Source organism: Coregonus clupeaformis, chromosome 18 (assembly GCF_020615455.1).
Source record: "Coregonus clupeaformis isolate EN_2021a chromosome 18, ASM2061545v1, whole genome shotgun sequence".
Taxonomy (NCBI): domain Eukaryota; kingdom Metazoa; phylum Chordata; class Actinopteri; order Salmoniformes; family Salmonidae; genus Coregonus; species Coregonus clupeaformis.
In genome coordinates this window covers 55,522,933-55,541,849 of record NC_059209.1, presented here as the reverse complement: position 1 = coordinate 55,541,849, position 18,917 = coordinate 55,522,933, and the positions used below count along the sequence as shown (strand labels likewise).

Genomic DNA, 18,917 nt, shown 5'->3' with positions numbered 1-18,917 from the left:
TTGACTTTTCCCACATTTTGTTACGTTACAGCCTTATTCTAAAATGGATTACATTAATTTTTTTCCTCAGCAATCTACACATAATGTCAAAGCGAAAACAGGTTTAGAAATGTTGGCAAATCTATTAAAAATAAAATAAATACCTTATTTACATAAGTATTCAGACCCTTTGTTTGAGACTCGAAATTGAGCTCAGGTGCATCCTGTTTCCATTGATCATCCTTGAGATGTTTCTACAACTTGATTGGAGTCCACCTGTGGTAAATTCAATTGATTGGACATGATTTGGAAAGGCACACACCTGTCTATATAAGGTCCCACAGTTGACAGTGCATGTCAGAGCAGAAACCAAGCCATGAGGTCGAAGGAATTGTCCGTAGAGCTCCGAGACAGGATTGTGTCGAGGCACAGATCTGGGGAAGGGTACAAAAACATTTCTGCAGCATTGAAGGTCACCAAGAACACAGTGGCCTCCATCATTCTTAAATGGAAGAAGTTTGGAACCACCAAGACTCTTCCTAGAGCTGGCCGCCCAGCCAAACTGAGCAATCGGGGGAGAAGGGCCTTGGTCAGGGAGGTGACCAAGAACCCGATGGTCACTCTGACAGAGCTCCAGAGTTCCTCTGTAGAGATGGGAGAACCTTCCAGAAGGACAACCATCTCTGCAGCACTCCACCAATCAGGCCTTTATGGTAGAGTGGCCAGACGGAAGCCACATGGCAGCCTGCTTGGAGTTTACCAAAAGGCACCTAAAGACTCTCAGACCATGAGAAACAAGATTCTCTTGTCTGATGAAACCAAGATTGAACTCTTTGGCCTGAATGCCAAGCGTCACGTCTGAAGGAAAACTGGCACCATTCCTACGGTGAAGCATGGTTGTGGCAGCATCATGCTGTGGGGATGTTTTTCAGTGGCAGGGACTGGGAGACTAGTCAGGATTGAGGCAAAGATGAACGGAGCAAAGTACAGAGAGATCCTTGATGAAAACCTGCTGTAGATCGCTCAAGACCTCAGACTGGGGCGAAGGTTCACCTTCCAACAGGACAACGACTCTAAGCACACAGCCAAGACAGCGCAGGAGTAGCTTCAGGACAAGTCTCTGAATGTCCTTGAGTGGCCCAGCCAGAGCCCGGACTTGAACCCGATCAAACATTTCTGGAGAAACCTGAAAATAGCTGTGCAGGAATGCTCCCCATCCAACCTGACAGAGCTTGAGAGGATCTGCAGAGAAGAATGAGAGAAATTCAACAAAGTACTGAGTAAAGGGTTTGAATACTTATGTAAATGTGATATTTCAGTTTTTTATTTTTAATACATTTGCAAACATTTCTAAAAACCCGTTTTTGCTTTGTCATTATGGGGTATTGTGTGTAGATTGAGGGGGGGAAATGATTTCATGCATTTTAGAATACGGCTGTAAGGTAACAAAATGTGGAAAAATTCAAGGGGTCTAAATACTTTTCGAATGCACTGTAACAACTGGCATTCAATAACACTGTGGTATAAGAAAATCTTTATGACAGTGTTATAATGTATTGTTCAGGTAAGTACAGTGGGGGGAAAAAGTATTAAGTCAGCCACCAATTGTGCAAGTTCTCCCACTTAAAAAGATGAGAGAGGCCTGTAATTTTCATCATAGGTACACGTCAACTATGACAGACAAAATGAGAAAAGAAATTCCAGAAAATCACATTGTAGGATTTTTAATGAATTTATTTGCAAATTATGGTGGAAAATAAGTATTTGGTCAATAACAAAAGTTACTCAATACTTTGTTATATACCCTTTGTTGGCAATGACACAGGTCAAACGTTTTCTGTAAGTCTTCACAAGGTTTTCACACACTGTTGCTGGTATTTTGGCCCATTCCTCCATGCAGATCTCCTCTAGAGCAGTGATGTTTTGGGGCTGTCGCTGGGCAACACAGACTTTCAACTCCCTCCAAAGATTTTCTATGGGGTTGAGATCTGGAGACTGGCTAGGCCACTCCAGGACCTTGAAATGCTTCTTACGAAGCCACTCCTTCGTTGCCCGGGCGGTGTGTTTGGGATCATTGTCATGCTGAAAGACCCAGCCACGTTTCATCTGCAATGCCCTTCACTCAAAATCTCACGATACATGGCCCCATTCATTCTTTCCTTTACACGGATCAGTCGTCCTGGTCCCTTTGCAGAAAAACAGCCCCAAAGCATGATGTTTCCACCCCCATGCTTCACAGTAGGTATGGTGTTCTTTGGATGCAACTCAGCATTCTTTGTCCTCCAAACACGACAAGTTGAGTTTTTACCAAAAAGTTCTATTTTGGTTTCATCTGACCATATGACATTCTCCCAATCCTCTTCTGGATCATCCAAATGCACTCTAGCAATCTTCAGACGGGCCTGGACATGTACTGGCTTAAGCAGGGGGACACATCTGGCACTGCAGGATTTGAGTCCCTGGCGGCGTAGTGTGTTACTGATGGTAGGCTTTGTTACTTTGGTCCCAGCTCTCTGCAGGTCATTCACTAGGTCCCCCGTGTGGTTCTGGGATTTTTGCTCACCGTTCTTGTGATCATTTTGACCCCACGGGGTGAGATCTTGCGTGGAGCCCCAGATCGAGGGAGATTATCAGTGGTCTTGTATGTCTTCCATTTCCTAATAATTGCTCCCACAGTTGATTTCTTCAAACCAAGCTGCTTACCTATTGCAGATTCAGTCTTCCCAGCCTGGTGCAGGTCTACAATTTTGTTTCTGGTGTCCTTTGACAGCTCTTTGGTCTTGGCCATAGTGGAGTTTGGAGTGTGACTGTTTGAGGTTGTGGACAGGTGTCTTTTATACTGATAACAAGTTCAAACAGGTGCCATTAATACAGGTAACGAGTGGAGGACAGAGGAGCCTCTTAAAGAAGAAGTTACAGGTCTGTGAGAGCCAGAAATCTTGCTTGTTTGTAGGTGACCAAATACTTATTTTCCACCATAATTTGCAAATAAATTCATTAAAAATCGTACAATGTGATTTTCTGGAATTCTTTTTCTCAATTTGTCTGTCATAGTTGACGTGTACCTATGATGAAAATTACAGGCCTCTCTCATCTTTTTAAGTGGGAGAACTTGCACAATTGGTGGCTGACTAAATACTTTTCCCCCCACTGTACCTACCAAGGAATGCTGACATATAAGTGAACAGCCTTTGTAAAAGCTCTGGTCCGACAGTGTGTCATCATTGACCACTCCTGCATCTCTTCCTCCTTGGACCCAATGTTGTGGACCATTTTAAGTAGTCAATTTCTGTGTAGACAATGAAATTAAATTTAGATATTACAAAATACAGTGCTAAAGGGCTTGCCACTTGCCGTACCCTGTGCGCATAGGCAGTACATAAAGAGAGACCTATGGCAACAACAGAAAATGGCACAAACATTGGTAAGGGCAGACGACAGCCAAGGGACAAAATAGGCTGAGCCAAAGCACGAGGGATATCACAACGCCACATAATAGGAAACCTGTTGGCAACAATGAAAAACATTGTAAAAGCAGGCACGAGGGACAAAGTATCACTGGGTATAAACTGGTTGAATCAACGTTGTTTCCACATAATTTAAACAGCAAAAATCTGTGATGACATTGAATCAACTTGGAAAACTAATTGGATTTGCAAAAAGCCACCAACGTCAGGGCATTTAGTCTTTTTTTCCACTAAACTTTTAACCTAAATCCAATGACATGGTGAAATGTTTTGTCAGGGTTCACATTGAATTCACATTGACAACTCAACCAAATGTCAATCAAAACTAGATGTTGAACTGACATCTATGCACAGTGGGTAGGCAGCAAGATTAAACTGAAAAAAATTACAAAGGCATAACAGACCAAGAACCATGTTACATTCATAATAACTCTGATGCAGCTGCTATCCTATCCACACAGAGGGACAAACCATTTTTAAAAACTAATGATATATACAGTTATATCTGACTGCCACTTTCTCCTATGGGTCTATGTCACCAATTATTGTGTCTACTGATGCAGACTTGCCCATCACACCAATTAACTCCTTGTCCCGACACTCATCTTCACACAATGTACTAAACATTGTGGAGTTTGTCTTCTGCCTCTTCGCCTTCGCCTCTTTCTCCTGTCCTGCCCCTGACCTTTTTTTTATATCACAAAGATACTTTGAAACACCAGTTGGAAAAAAAGGTGGCATACATAAAAAAATAAACATAAATAAAAATGTTTTGTTTATCTGTCAGTGAAAATAGCCATTGATATGAGCACCATGTGGTGATAAAAGTACCAATAATAACATACCCTCAGGTAGTTGCAGAGGGCTGTGGCTGACATTTTCTCTGGCCAATCAGTAGGCTTCTTAATCTCCTCCGAACTGATGCTCTATGTCCTTTTTTTTTTAACCCGTAATCTCCAGAATCCCTATCACTTGAATGCTTTCAAAAGAGAAGTAAAAGCGTTTAAATCCACAGTAACTGTGCTGCTTTTCTGACATGTAGCCTGCAGTATTAACCTATACTATTCGTAAGGGATAAATGCAGACCATCTACATTATCTGGAAATAATGGACAACATAGTAGGGCCGACACGCCACATGTTTTAGGTATTCAAGGACCTGCAACAGACTAACATCCTGTCCAGGGGGTGTACTTGTACATCAAGCTGCAGAAACAGGATATAGGCTGCCTTTTTATCCAGATAATTTATTGGGTAGAGCCATCTACATACCTGCACTCCTCTCTGCCAGCTGAATCATCTCCTGCTCTTCGGGGCTTATGTTCTCTGCAATTAAAACACGTCCTTGGTCACCAGTCATCAAGGTTTCTTATTATTCCTGGTCTTGGAGATGTTTGAACATGTTGTTCTAGCCCAGCAGTAACACATTGATAAGCCAATCAAAGGCTTGATAATTGGTTGATACTAAGCTTGTCATGCGTATTAGTGGCAGTGATTAGCTAGAATTAAAATGCACACACACACATTACGAACTCTCTCCCACACAACTCTCTCTGTGACAGTCCTGGCATATCATACCTAGCTACCTAGTTAGTTAGCTGTATGTTCTAATTAGCTAGATAGTTAAAACATTCATGATGAATGGGCAAGAGCTACCGTATAGCTCAGCAAGAATTCAAAACGCAAAACAGTCACCTAAATTCGCTAGTTACCTTGCAGCTAATGTAGCTAGTTATAGTTACCAACAATGACGAGACAGCCTACAGGGAGGGGGGTGAGGTCTCTGGGTGTGTGGTACCAGGAAAATAACCTCTCACTCAACGTCAACAAAACAAAGGAGATGATTGTGGACTTCAGGAAACAGCAGAGGGTGCACCCCCCCTATCCACATCGACGAGACCGCAGTGAAGATGGAAAGCTTCAAGTTTCTTGGCGTACACATCACTGACAAACTGAAATGGTCCACCCACGCAGACAGTGTGGTGAAGAAGGCGCAACAGAGCCTCTTCAACCTCAGGAGGCTGAAGAAATTTGGCTTGGCACCTAAAACCCTCAAACTTTTACAGATGCACAATTGAGAGCATCCTGTCGGGCTGTATCACCGCCTGGTACGGCAACTGCACCGCCCGCAACCGCAGGGCTCTCCAGAGCGTGGTGCGGTCTGCCGAACGCATTACCGGGGGCAAACTACACGCCGTCCAGGACACCTACAGCACCCAATGTCAAAGGAAGGCCAAAAAGATCATCAAGGACATCAACCACCCGAGCCACTGCCTGTTCACCCCGCTATCATCCAGAAGGCGAGGTCAGTACAGGTGCATCAAAGCTGGGACCGAGAGAATGAAAAATAGCTTCTATCTCAAGGCCATCAGACTGTTAAATAGCCATCACTAGCACATTAGAGGCTGCTGTTGCCTATTGAAATCACTGGCCACTTTAAGAAAAGGAACACTTTAATAATGTTTACATATCTTGCATTACTCATCTCATATGTATATACTGTATTCTATAATATTCTACTGTATCTTAGTCCATGCTGCTCTATCATTGCTTGTCCGTATATGTATATATTCTTAAATTCCATTCCTTACTTAGATTTGTGTGTATTGGGTATATGTTGTGAAATTGTTAGATATTACTTGTTAGATATTACTGCACTGTCGGAGCTAGAAGCACAAGCATTTCGCTACACCTGCAATAACATCTGCTAAACATGTGTATGTGACAAATAACATTTGATTTGATTTAATCTACTGAGTAGTTTTAGCCTTAGTTTAACATCCATTAGCTTACCATTCATTTTTACAATGACATTTTTACGTTCATATTTATTAGTGTACTTAAAATCGCTAATAAATGTAGGAAATTGATATAGCTAAATGTATGCAAATGCAAAATTAGCTAGCTAGCTAATAAATGTAGGAAATGAATTAGCTAACTACTTAGCTACCAGCAGAAGGCTACATGTTCATTTTGTGCTTGTGCGGCATAACATTCTGCGCTCTGATTGGTTTGACGCAGAAAATAATGCTGCGCAGTGATTGGCTTGAATGTACAACGACCAAGGGTAGCTTAAAGAGACAGCTACCTTGTCCCTGGGTACGCTCTGATTTGACCATTTACTGTGGAGGTCTATAAGCAGAGCACGTTTACCCTACATCACTTCCGTTCATCTGATCTGTCAGAAAGACAGCGAAAATGATGTTGTTTGGAAGAATTTCGCAAGCCCTCCTACGGTCCTCAATTATCCAGACCCGTCAACTCTCTGCCTCAGCGGCCCATGGTCATGGAGAGCAAACAGGTAAGCCCACACAAACATTGCTCAAAGGAAACGATTTAGTAATGACAAAGCATAAACATTTGTTTGAAGGACATGATTCCGTAGTGACCTTGCTAGTTAGCGAACGAAACGTTAGCGTGAGGCAGCGTAATAACCGCCAACGTTAGTAATGTAACTAGCTAAGTTAAATCAACCACATACACAGGACTCGTTGGCAGTTCAAGTCCCACCTATACCCATCCTATACTAGCCAGATGGCTTCTAACTACACTACATGACCAAAAGTATGTGGAAACCTGCTCGTCGAACATCTCATTCCAAAATCATTACATTTTAGTCATTTAGCAGACGCTCTTATCCAGAGCGACTTATAGTTAGTGAGTGCATACATTTTTTTTTTTTTTTCATACTGGCCCCCGTGGGAATCGAACCCACAACCCTCGCCTTGCAAGGGCCATGCTCTACCAAATGAGCTACATCCCTGCCGGCCATTCCCTCCCCTACCCTGGACGACGCTGGGCCAATTGTGCGTCCCCCCCATGGGTCTCCCGGTCGCGGCCGGCTACGACAGAGCCTGGATTCGAACCAGGATCTCTAGTGGCACAGCTTCCTTACACCACTGCGCCACTCGGGAGAACATGGGCGTTAATATGGAGTTGGTCCCCCTTTGCTGCTATAACCGCCTCCCACTCTTCTGGGAAGCCTTTGTTGGAACATTGCTGCGGGGATTTTATTTGTCACATGCGCCGAAAACGGGTGTAGACCTTACAGTGAAATGCTTACTTACAAGCCCTTAACCAACAATGCCGTTTTAAGAAAAATAAGTGTTAAGTAAAAAATAGATAATTAATTAATAATTAAAGAGCAGCAGTAAAATAACAGTAGCGAGGCTATATACAGGGTGTACCGGTACAGAGTCAATGTGCGGGGGCACAGGTTAGTTGAGGTAATTGAGGTAGTCGAGGTATTTCTGATTAATTTTATGTTATTTTAATGGACAAAAAAATTGCCTTTCTTTCGAAAACAAGGACATTTCTAAGTGACCCCAACATTTTGAACGGTAGTGTACATGTAGGTAGAGTTAAAGTGACTATGCAGTAAAATAATAAACAGAGTAGCAGCAGTGTAAAGGGGGGTGGAATGTAAATAGTCCAGGTAGCCATTTGATTAGCTATTCAAGAGTCTTATGGCTTGGGGGTAGAAGCTGTTAAGAAGCCTTAGCCTTTTGGATGTTGTTGCACATTTTAACAAGCTGGTAGAAATGAGGTAAAACCGATGTAACTAGGAGCGCCTCCTCTGGATTAGCGTTTTCCTGTTTGCTTATGGCCATATACAGTTCATTGAGTGCGGTCTTAGTGCCAGCATCAGTTTGTGGTGTTAAATAGACAGCTACGAAGAATATAGATGAAAACACTCTTGGTAGATAGTGTGTTGGTGTACGTTAACATAGCTCGCTAAGTAGCTAGTTTAACATTGTTAAATTAGCTAGCTAGCTAGCTAGCCATAGTGTGTTGAATGTTTCATCTCAGACCTAGCTAGCTAGCTAACGTTAGCTCATTATTTTCAGGCAATTAAGAAACCCAATGTTTCAAATGTGTTTCACAATTGTGATTAACAATGTCACGGAGATCAGTTATATAACTAGTAGCCTTGCCAGAAGATCCACTGAGCTGAACTGGGGTCAGAACCAATGTTCCCTCTAATTTTTTTCAGCACTGAGCAAATGTAAGGTCTGCTGAGTGCAAACTTGAACGTTGTGAAATTTCAGTGCAACTTCCAGCGCGGGTTTACTGTGAACACTGAGGCTGTACCCACTTTAAGTTAGTTTTAACAGTGGCAAAGTAGGCTACTGTGGCTATTTGATCATTATGTAGGGCTACCATCAAAAACAATGGGGAAAATGCATCTCATAACATTTTAACATGGAAATAGCTATTCTATCATTAAGCCTACAGTAGCAGCCAATGTGTGGAGTTCAATGTAGGCCTACATTCCATTAGACTTTTGAAGAAAATAACATGCGGGGCTTGACATTAACCTGTCCTTCAGACAAGGTGACTGAAAATGTTGTTTGATGCAAGAAACCACTTTACAAAATAAAATGCATTATTATTCCCATACCATTATTACAGAGAATCAGACATTATGCTACCCTCTGCCTATTGGCAATTTAGCTTATTCAAGCCTGTCTCAAAATACAACACTGCCCCTTTAAGACAAAAATAAGCTCTTTATCTGACTCACTTGTCTAGAAATGTAGACGTTTTGTGCTCTTGTAGGAAGCAAGCGCTCCTATTGCTGACTAAAAATGATCTAAAACTGGGCTACTAACTAGCAAAGGATATTATAAAAATGTGCACACGTGGCTACATGCAGCTCTCGCGACCGCTCATGCTGTAAACACAGTCCAGTTCAAAGTAAATGGCATAGATCCATATATGGCTGTGTTCTATTTAAGCAATACGGTCCGAGGGGGTGTGGTATATGGCCAATATACCACCGCTAAGGACTGTTCTTATGCACGACGCAACGCGGAGCGCCTGGATACAGCCCTTAGCCGTGGTATTATGGCCATGTGCCATATTGCTATTAGAAACTGGTTAACAAAATAATTAGAGCATTAAAAAGACATGTTTTGTCATACCCATGGTATACGGTCTGATATACCACGGCTGTCAGCCAATCAGCATTCAGGGCTCGAACCACCCAGTTTATAATTGCATATAGGCCTACTGCAGCTCTGATTGTTTATGCTGCACTGGTCTGTGTAGAGTATGGGCTGAATCGTGCTGTTCAATGCAATAGTATCCTACTCTCGACGTGTTCTGCATACAACAAAATCTCTTGCATAGTTTGTTTCGGTATGTTGCATTGAAAGTGGCTAATATTGCATTGATTCAATCACAATTGCAACAGTAAAGGGAAACGTTGATAGTGCTAACAGGAAAAACTCTAGAACAGTGGTCACCAACCTTTTCTGTGTCAAGATCACTTTCTGAATCAAAATGCAAGCTATCTACAGCTCACATTTTCTTTTTTACATGACTTAAAAAACGTAAGCCTATGCAACATTAACCAATTAAAAACAGTACTGTAGCTACAGTGAGGGAAAAAAGTATTTGATCCCCTGCTGATTTTGTACGTTTGCCCACTGACAAAGAAATGATCAGTCTAATTTTAAAGGTAGGTTTATTTGAACAGTGAGAGACAGAATAACAAACAAAAAATCCAGAAAAACGCATGTCTAAAATGTTATAAATTAATTTGCATTTTAATGAGGGAAATAAGTATTTGACCCCCTCAATCAGAAAGATTTCTGGCTCCCAGGTGTCTTTTATACAGGTAACGATCTGAGATTAGGAGCACACTCTTAAAAGGGAGCGCTCCTAATCTGTTTTTTACCTGTATAAAAGACACCTGTCCACAGAAGCAATCAATCAATCAGATTCCAAACTCTCCACCATGGCCAAGACCAAAGAGCTCTCCAAGGATGTCAGGGACAAGATTGTAGACCTACACAAGGCTGGAATGGGCTACAAGACCATCGCCAAGCAGCTTGGTGAGAAGGTGACAACAGTTGGTGCGATTATTCGCAAATGGAAGAAACACAAAAGAACTGTCAATCTCCCTCGGCCTGGGGCTCCATGCAAGAGCTCACCTCGTGGAGTTGCAATGATCAATAGAAACGGTGAGGAATCACCCCAGAACTACACGGGAGGATCTTGTCAATGATCTCAAGGCAGCTGGGACCATAGTCACAAAGAAAACAATTGGTAACACACTACGCCGTGAAGGACTGAAATCCTGCAGCGCCCACAAGGTCCGCCTGCTCAAGAAAGCACATATACAGGGCCGTCTGAAGTTTGCTAATGAACATCTGAATGATTCAGAGGAGAACTGGGTGAAAGTGTTGTGGTCAGATGAGACCAAAATGGAGCTCTTTGGCATCAACTCAACTCGCTGTGTTTGGAGGAGGAGGAATGCTGCCTATGACCCCAAGAACACCATCCCCACCATCAAACATGGAGGTGGAAACATTATGCTTTGGGGGTGTTTTTCTGCTAAGGGGACAGGACAACATCAAAGGGATGAAGGACGGGGCCATGTACCGTCAAATCTTGGGTGAGAACCTCCTTCCCTCAGCCAGGGCATTGAAAATGGGTCGTGGATGGGTATTCCAGCATGACAATGACCCAAAACACACGGCCAAGGCAACAAAGGAGTGGCTCAAGAAGAAGCACATTAAGGTCCTGGAGTGGCCTAGCCAGTCTCCAGACCTTAATCCCATAGAAAATCTGTGGAGGGAGCTGAAGGTTCGAGTTGCCAAACGTCAGCCTCGAAACCTTAATGACTTGGAGAAGATCTGCAAAGAGGAGTGGGACAAAATCCCTCCTGAGATGTGTGCAAACCTGGTGGCCAACTACAAGAAACGTCTGACCTCTGTGATTGCCAACAAGGGTTTTGCCACCAAGTACTAAGTCATGATTTGCAGAGGGGTCAAATACTTATTTCCCTCATTTAAAATGCAAATCAATGTATACCATTTTTGACATGCGTTTATCTGGATTTTTTGTTGTTGTTATTCTGTCTCTCACTGTTCAAATAAACCTACCATTAAAGTTATAATAATAATATGCCATTTAGCAGACGCTTTTATCCAAAGCGACTTACAGTCATGTGTGCATACATTTTTCTGTATGGGTGGTCCCGGGGATCGAACCCACTAACCTGCCGTTACATGCGCCGTGCACTACCAGCTGAGCTACAGAGGACCACGACTGATCATGTCTTTGTCAGTGGGCAGACGTACAAAATCAGCAGTGGATCAAATACTTTTTTCCCCTCACTGTATGAGATTTGTGCAGTAAGCTATAGGCCCAATACATTATCACTGGATATTGGCTTTGCTTGAATTGCCCTGCCAAATGTATTATTCGGGCCATTTCAAAATAAATATATATATTAATTTTTTTAAACATTTGAGGTAGTCAATATGATCACACCGGTAATAGGTCCGTTGTTATATTACTTGTGAGGCACAGCTGAGTGAGCATACATTTAAATAGTTTTATTTTATTGGGCTAATGGTGCCTGCATCTGATGGTCAGTCTCAGCGGAGGGAGAGAGTAGCAGACTGAGGGTCCGCCTCTCAACATCCGTACGCACTCTCTTTCCTCTACTGACCAAAAAGGGACACAGTCTTCCAGCTGATAGCGAAACTCGAGTCGCAACGCAAGCCTATAGATACACTTTCCCACTCATTCATTACTACTACAGTATTTGTTGTATCGCTGAGTGGAAATGGGAAGAACGCACATTTAATGGCTTATAAAAGTGTTAAATACATAGTGTTGACAGTGCTGAGTAAGAACTTAAACATGAACTCATAAAAACAGCAGCTCTTTGCTGTATTCGTTGACAGTCTCTAGTGATGGTTTTGAAATCTCACAGTATCAACTTTGCTGTAGATTTATTTTTGCCTGCAGACACGGTAATCTGAGCCATCCGATTGGCCAGCGGTAGGCTTATAGTGCACTTGATTTGCTCTCCGGGCCTGCCGGGAAGGCACAGTTTGTACCTTCAGACACATGAAATGGTTCAAAATGGCAACCGTTCGCCTACCCGGCGTGCGGGGCAGCTGAATCTGGTGCACCTACCGCCAACAGCCCAAGACGACCCTAAAAATAAATAATAGGAACACAAGGCTTTATTGTTTGTTTACAGAAATGTTTGATCGATCGACTAGGAATGGCTTGGAGATCGACAAGTCGATAGCGATCGACCGGTTGGTGACCACTTCTCTAGAAAGTTGAGTGAAGTTCAATCTCGTGCTTCTCTCATGGGTTGATATTTCTTCTGAGCAGCAGTCTCGGGGCTACTGCGCGGCAGTCTCGGGGCTACTGCTCGCCCGCAGCTTAGAAGGAACATTGGTCAGAACGCAATCATGGTTGCATTAAGACACCGTGGAGCCGGCGTGAGATATGGGTCGGAAAACGTACCTCAATGCAGGGATGGGCTACGCCGCCGCACTCCAAATGTTACCTTTATCCACACTGCTCCATCGAGAAGATAGAAATACTTCTAATGTTCCCAGGAAACTGCAATTTTCGTCCTAATGCTAGCTAGCAGTAGCCACCGCAGCCATTTTGGAATGGCAGTGTCAGCCAATCTGCTCTTTTTGTTGTTCAATGTGAGTGCCATTCCATAATGTCTGCTGTGGCTACTGCTAGCTAGCATGAGGATGACAAGGGCAGTTTTCCAGGAACACTAGCAGTATTTCAATGTAATCGATGAAGCAGTGTGGTTAAAGGTAACAGACATTTGGAGTACAGTGGCATATCCCATCCTAGCTCTCAAACTCTAGGCTGCGTTCTCCCTACAGTTTTCAGCTGTTAGCTTCACCCACGACTGGCTCATGTGAACTACAATCCCGACACTGTGTTTTAACGTTTAGAAATGTCAATCATCGCTTGCAATACGGCTTTCGAATCATATGGCCCTTTCATCAGCGAGAAAGAATCCTTCAAATAAAAAAGATGCACTTACTGTAGCAGTTTTGCACAGATCGCTAATTAGCACAGGTGGTTGCCTCTGTTTTCCATAAACAAGCGTTGTAACATGGAGATATGGCCATGTGGGAACACTAACAAATTTTTTTATTATTATTTCTCGCTGATATGAAAGATAAGGTCCTTATGCTTCCAAAACCATACCGCAAGCAATGTTAATGTTCAGACCGATAAAAAGGGAAACCTAGTTAATTTTTTATTCTTTAATTAATCTCTCCTGGTTTGTCTTTCAAGCATCCACGTTGGTTTGCATCTTCCTGATATCCAATAAGGAGGGGACTTGCAGTGCGTGGCGCGTCTCAAATAGAACCAAGTAGGATGCAAGAATTGAGCCTAACGGGTAGCCAGCAGCCTTAATTTCCCGTTGAACTCATCTTTCTTCTCGAATCCGCAGGACATAAAACAATATAGAGGTAAAATGGATATCGATTTAAGACATGACATTTAGTATTTTCATATTTTAGTATACGCTTTTCATATTAATTTGAAATTCCTGTTATATTTCAAAGGTTTCTCACAAAAATGTGCGTTTGTCTGTGAAATGTCAACTGAGCACTGAGTGTATACCAAGCTTTTTATTTTCAAAGCCTTTTACATTTAATTCAGCTCATGTCATGCTAATTTAGCTTTTTGCGACCGGCAGAAACAACTTTGAAGACGACGACCATAAAATGTAAAATCCTCAAAAGTTGTTACGAGAAACATGCACCGCTATGTCAGAGCTCTGTGCTTATGATCAGATGTATTGGGTTATGAAATCTGACTTTTTGGATAGAGCGCATTCGGGAAGTTTTCAGACCCCTGCCCTTTTTCAAAATGTTACGTTACAGCTTTATTCTAAAATGGATAAAATACATTTTTTTCCTCATCAATCTACACACAATACCCCATAATGACAAAGCGAAAACAGGTTTTTAGTCATTTTCGCAATTGTATTAAAAATAAACAGACCTTTATTTACGTAAGTATTCAGACACTTTGCTATGAGACTTGAAATTGAGCTCAGGTTCATCCTGTTTCCATTGATCATCCTTGAGATGTTTCTACAACTTGATTGGAGTCCACCTGTGGTAAATTCAATTGATTGGAAATTATTTGGAAAGGCACACACCTGTCTATATGAAGTCCCACAGTTGACAGTGCATGTCAGAGCAAAAACCAAGCCATGAGGTGGAAGGAATTGTCCGTAGAGCTCCGAGACAGGATTGTGTTGAGGCACAGATCTGGGGAAGGATAACAAAAACTGTCTGCAGCATTGAAGGTCCCCAAGAACACAGTGGCCTCCATCATTCTTAAATGGAAGAAGTTTGGAACCACCAAGACTTCCTAGAGCTGGCCGCCCGACCAAACTGAGCAATCGGGGGAGAAGGGCCTTGGTCAGGGAGGTGACCAAGAACCCGATGGTCACTCTGACAGAGCTCCAGAGTTCCTCTGTGGAGATGGGAGAACTTTCCAGAAGGACAACCATCTCTGCAGCGCTCCACCAATCAGGCCTTTATGGTAGAGTGGCCAGGTGGAAGCCACTCTGCAGTAAAAGGCACATGCCCGCTTGGAGTTTGCCAAAGGCACCTAAAGGACTCAGACCATGAGAAACAAGATGCTCTGGTCTGATGAAACCAAGATTGAACTCTTTGGCCTGAATGCCAAGCGTCACGTCTGGAGGAAACCCGGCACCATCCCTACGGTGAAGCATGGCTACTGCAGCTCTGATTGGTTATGGCGCACCGGTCTGTGTAGAGTATGGGCCTGAGTCGTACCTGTCAATGCAATAGAATCCTACTCCAATGCACTCTGCCTAAAATAAAATCTCTTTCATAGTTTTGTTTCAGTATGTTGCACTGAAAGTGGCTAATATTGCATTAATTTGATCACAATTTGCACAGTAGAGGGAAACGTTGATAGTGTTAACTAAAGGGGAAAACTAGAAAGTTGACTGATGTTCAATCTCGTGCTTCTCAGCACGGGCTGATATTTCTTCTGCGCAGCAGTCCCGGGGGAGCTGCGTGCCCGCAGCTTAGAGGGAATATTGCCGATAGGTACTTAGCACAGTAGGAGGCCCTTCCTTCTCTTTCTAGAACAAGACGTCCCTGCTGTGTATCGACCTGGTACCGACGAACCTGTCATTTTCTACTTGTAGAATCGCAATGCTTGTCAGTGGCCGAGAACTTGACTTTGAGCCAATCGGAGAGCACAAACCTCCACGTCGGGGAGCCGACAGAAGTGACAAGAAAAATAAAGAGGGCACTTTTCCCGGTGTAATCCACCCCCATTTCATCAGAGTTATTCTAACTAAAACAAAGCTGCATATATTTTTTCTAGATCAAGTCTATACAGTGGGGGAAAAAAGTATTTAGTCAGCCACCAATTGTGCAAGTTCTCCCACTTAAAAAGATGAGAGAGGCCTGTAATTTTCATCATAGGTACACGTCAACTATGACAGACAAAATGAGATTTTTTTTTCCAGAAAATCACATTGTAGGATTTTTTATGAATTTATTTGCAAATCATGGTGGAAAATAAGTATTTGGTCAATAACAAAAGTTTCTCAATACTTTGTTATATACCCTTTGTTGGCAATGACACAGGTCAAACGTTTTCTGTAAGTCTTCACAAGGTTTTCACACACTGTTGCTGGTATTTTGGCCCATTCCTCCATGCAGATCTCCTCTAGAGCAGTGATGTTTTGGGGCTGTCGCTGGGCAACACGGACTTTCAACTCCCTCCAAAGATTTTCTATGGGGTTGAGATCTGGAGACTGGCTAGGCCACTCCAGGACCTTGAAGTGCTTCTTACGAAGCCACTCCTTCGTTGCCCGGGCGGTGTGTTTGGGATCATTGTCATGCTGGAAGACCCAGCCACGTTTCATCTTCAATGCCCTTGCTGATGGAAGGAGGTTTTCACTCAAACTCTCACGATACATGGCCCCATTCATTCTTTCCTTTACACAGATCAGTCGTCCTGGTCCCTTTGCAGAAAAACAGCCCCAAAGCATGATGTTTCCACCCCCATGCTTCACAGTAGGTATGGTGTTCTTTGGATGCAACTCAGCATTCTTTGTCCTCCAAACACGACGAGTTGAGTTTTTACCAAAAAGTTCTATTTTGGTTTCATCTGACCATATGATATTCTCCCAATCCTCTTCTGGATCATCCAAATGCACTCTAGCAAACTTCAGACGGGCCTGGACATGTACTGGCTTAAGCAGGGGGGACACGTCTGGCACTGCAGGATTTGAATCCCTGGCGGCGTAGTGTGTTACTGATGGTAGGCTTTGTTACTTTGGTCCCAGCTCTCTGCAGGTCATTCACTAGGTCCCCCCGTGTGGTTCTGGGATTTTTGCTCACCGTTCTTGTGATCATTTTGACCTCACGGGGTGAGATCTTGCGTGGAGCCCCAGATCAAGGGAGATTATCAGTGGTCTTGTATGTCTTCCATTTCCTAATAATTGCTCCCACAGTTGATTTCTTCAAACCAAGCTGCTTACCTATTGAAGATTCAGTCTTCCCAGCCTGGTGCAGGTCTACAATTTTGTTTCTGGTGTCCTTTGACAGCTCTTTGGTCTTGGCCATAGTGGAGTTTGGAGTGTGACTGTTTGAGGTTGTGGACAGGTGTCTTTTATACTGATAACAAGTTCAAACAGGTGCCATTAATACAGGTAACGAGTGGAGGACAGAGGAGCCTCTTAAAGAAGTTACAGGTCTGTGAGAGCCAGAAATCTTGCTTGTTTGTAGGTGACCAAATACTTATTTTCCACCATAATTTGCAAATAAATTCATTAAAAATCCTACAATGTGATTTTCTGGATTTTTTTTCCTCAATTTGTCTGTCATAGTTGATGTGTACCTATGATGAAAATTACAGGCCTCTCTCATCTTTTTAAGTGGGAGAACTTGCACAATTGGTGGCTGACTAAATACTTTTTTTCCCCACTGTACATATTTTACATATAGCTAAGGAGTTTTGTGCATTTTTTTGTTGGGTTCAGTTTGATAATGTGCACATGCTCGTTAGCTAGCTAACATTAGCTTGCTAACTGAGCCAGGCAGTCACACACTTCATATGAAACGATTGGGGTGGTAAGTGCAGCACAATGCACACGACACTAAATGCTTTACCTAGCAAGATGACAAATACATTTTTTAATTCACACCATTATCCCATACTGCTAGTTCGCGTTCTAGCTAAACAGTTCGCATCGCCATTTAGCACAATATAGCTAGCTAACTTCTCCACTGACTCGCAGCAGCTTCATTCAAAAACAAATCCATTGTGATTTAATTATAATGTTGCTAGTTATCTAGTTTTGGCCATCTGGTTAGTATCAACATGGGCTTACTGCAAATGCTAGCTAGCAACAGCATTCGCGCAGCTTGCTAGTTGGCTTACATTAGCTACAGCAAGCACAAGCCAAACGAGCTAGTGCAACCTGGCATGTTTAAACAAAGCAAATCTGAAGTAAAACTGTTCTGTGAACAAAAAGTTAACTGCTGACACCCTGGGCAGAGTTGCTAAGTACCTACCTATCGGCAGTCAGATTTGTGTGTCTGACCTTTAAAATTAGGCAGGAACCAAGTCAGAGGAGGTTCTTTGGAAATGGCATCTCAACAGTACATAACCTGCACTTTGGTGGTTTGGTTGCCTTTGACATTGACACACGCAGAGATTGAGATACTTGATCTCAATGGTTTGTACCCCTGTGCACACATTTTAAAAGGAAAGTGGTTAGATTTAGGATTCCAGTGTGATCAAAAAAGCATGTTTTCATCATGTATCGGTTACATCACAATGTGAAAAACTGAAAATAAAGATCAAATGTATTGTTTAAGTGTAAAAGCCTTTGCTTCAGTGTTACTCAAACATGAAATTCATTTTGTTCTTTGTTTCTTCTCCAGCCAGAACATGGAAGATCCTCTCCTTTGTAGTTGCCCTTCCGGGGGTTGCAGTGTGCATGTTGAACATGTACCTGAAGATGCAGCACCATGCTGCACACCATGTGGAGCCCGAGTTCGTCCCATACAGCCACCTTCGCATTCGCAGCAAGGTCTGATTCAAAAAAAAAAATTTTTATGTATGGCAAAATACTAAATGCAGCCAGTTATTGTTGCAAAACACATCTCTCTATGATCATATACTTTTTGGGATTATAGTCTCTGTAATTTTGCCTGGAGTATTTACACATTTTAATGTGCCCCCTGTTAGTTGAATTTGTCATTATGTTAACTTGACTCTTGTCTCTCACCAGCGTTTCCCATGGGGTGATGGCAACAAGAGCCTGTTCCACAACCCTGAATTGAATGCCCTCCCTGATGGCTATGAAGGACGTGACGAGTGAGATCTCTCCCTCCAGACCACCTCATACACTGGGACCAGAGTCTTCCCTCAATTCTTTACTGTTACTAGACCACACTCTCCAAACAGTTTACTCTCCTCTATTCCATAATGTTTACCTATGTGCACTTGTCACAAGGGACTCAATGTTAGTTACATTTTTCTGGACCATTTAACACAATGTGTGCTTAAACTTAACTAAAATAAATATTACCGAAATGTGTGTTTTGTCATTAACTCAAAAAATTTACACTATCAGGTGGTTTCTAATGTCTGTTTCTCTATCGATTAAGTC

The 18,917-nt window shown here is 42.6% G+C and overlaps 1 protein-coding gene across 1 annotated transcript; it reads left to right on the top strand.

Annotated features, from left to right (window-relative positions):
• Positions 1 to 6,556: 6,556 nt before the first annotated feature.
• Positions 6,557 to 18,845, top strand: LOC121550209 (cytochrome c oxidase subunit 6A, mitochondrial). Its single transcript, XM_041862356.1, has 3 exons — positions 6,557 to 6,746; positions 18,187 to 18,335; positions 18,537 to 18,845. The coding sequence occupies exons 1-3, from the start codon at positions 6,644 to 6,646 to the stop codon at positions 18,624 to 18,626; spliced, it is 342 nt and encodes a 113-aa protein (XP_041718290.1). The 5' UTR covers positions 6,557 to 6,643; the 3' UTR covers positions 18,627 to 18,845.
• The last annotated feature ends 72 nt before the right edge of the window (positions 18,846 to 18,917 follow it).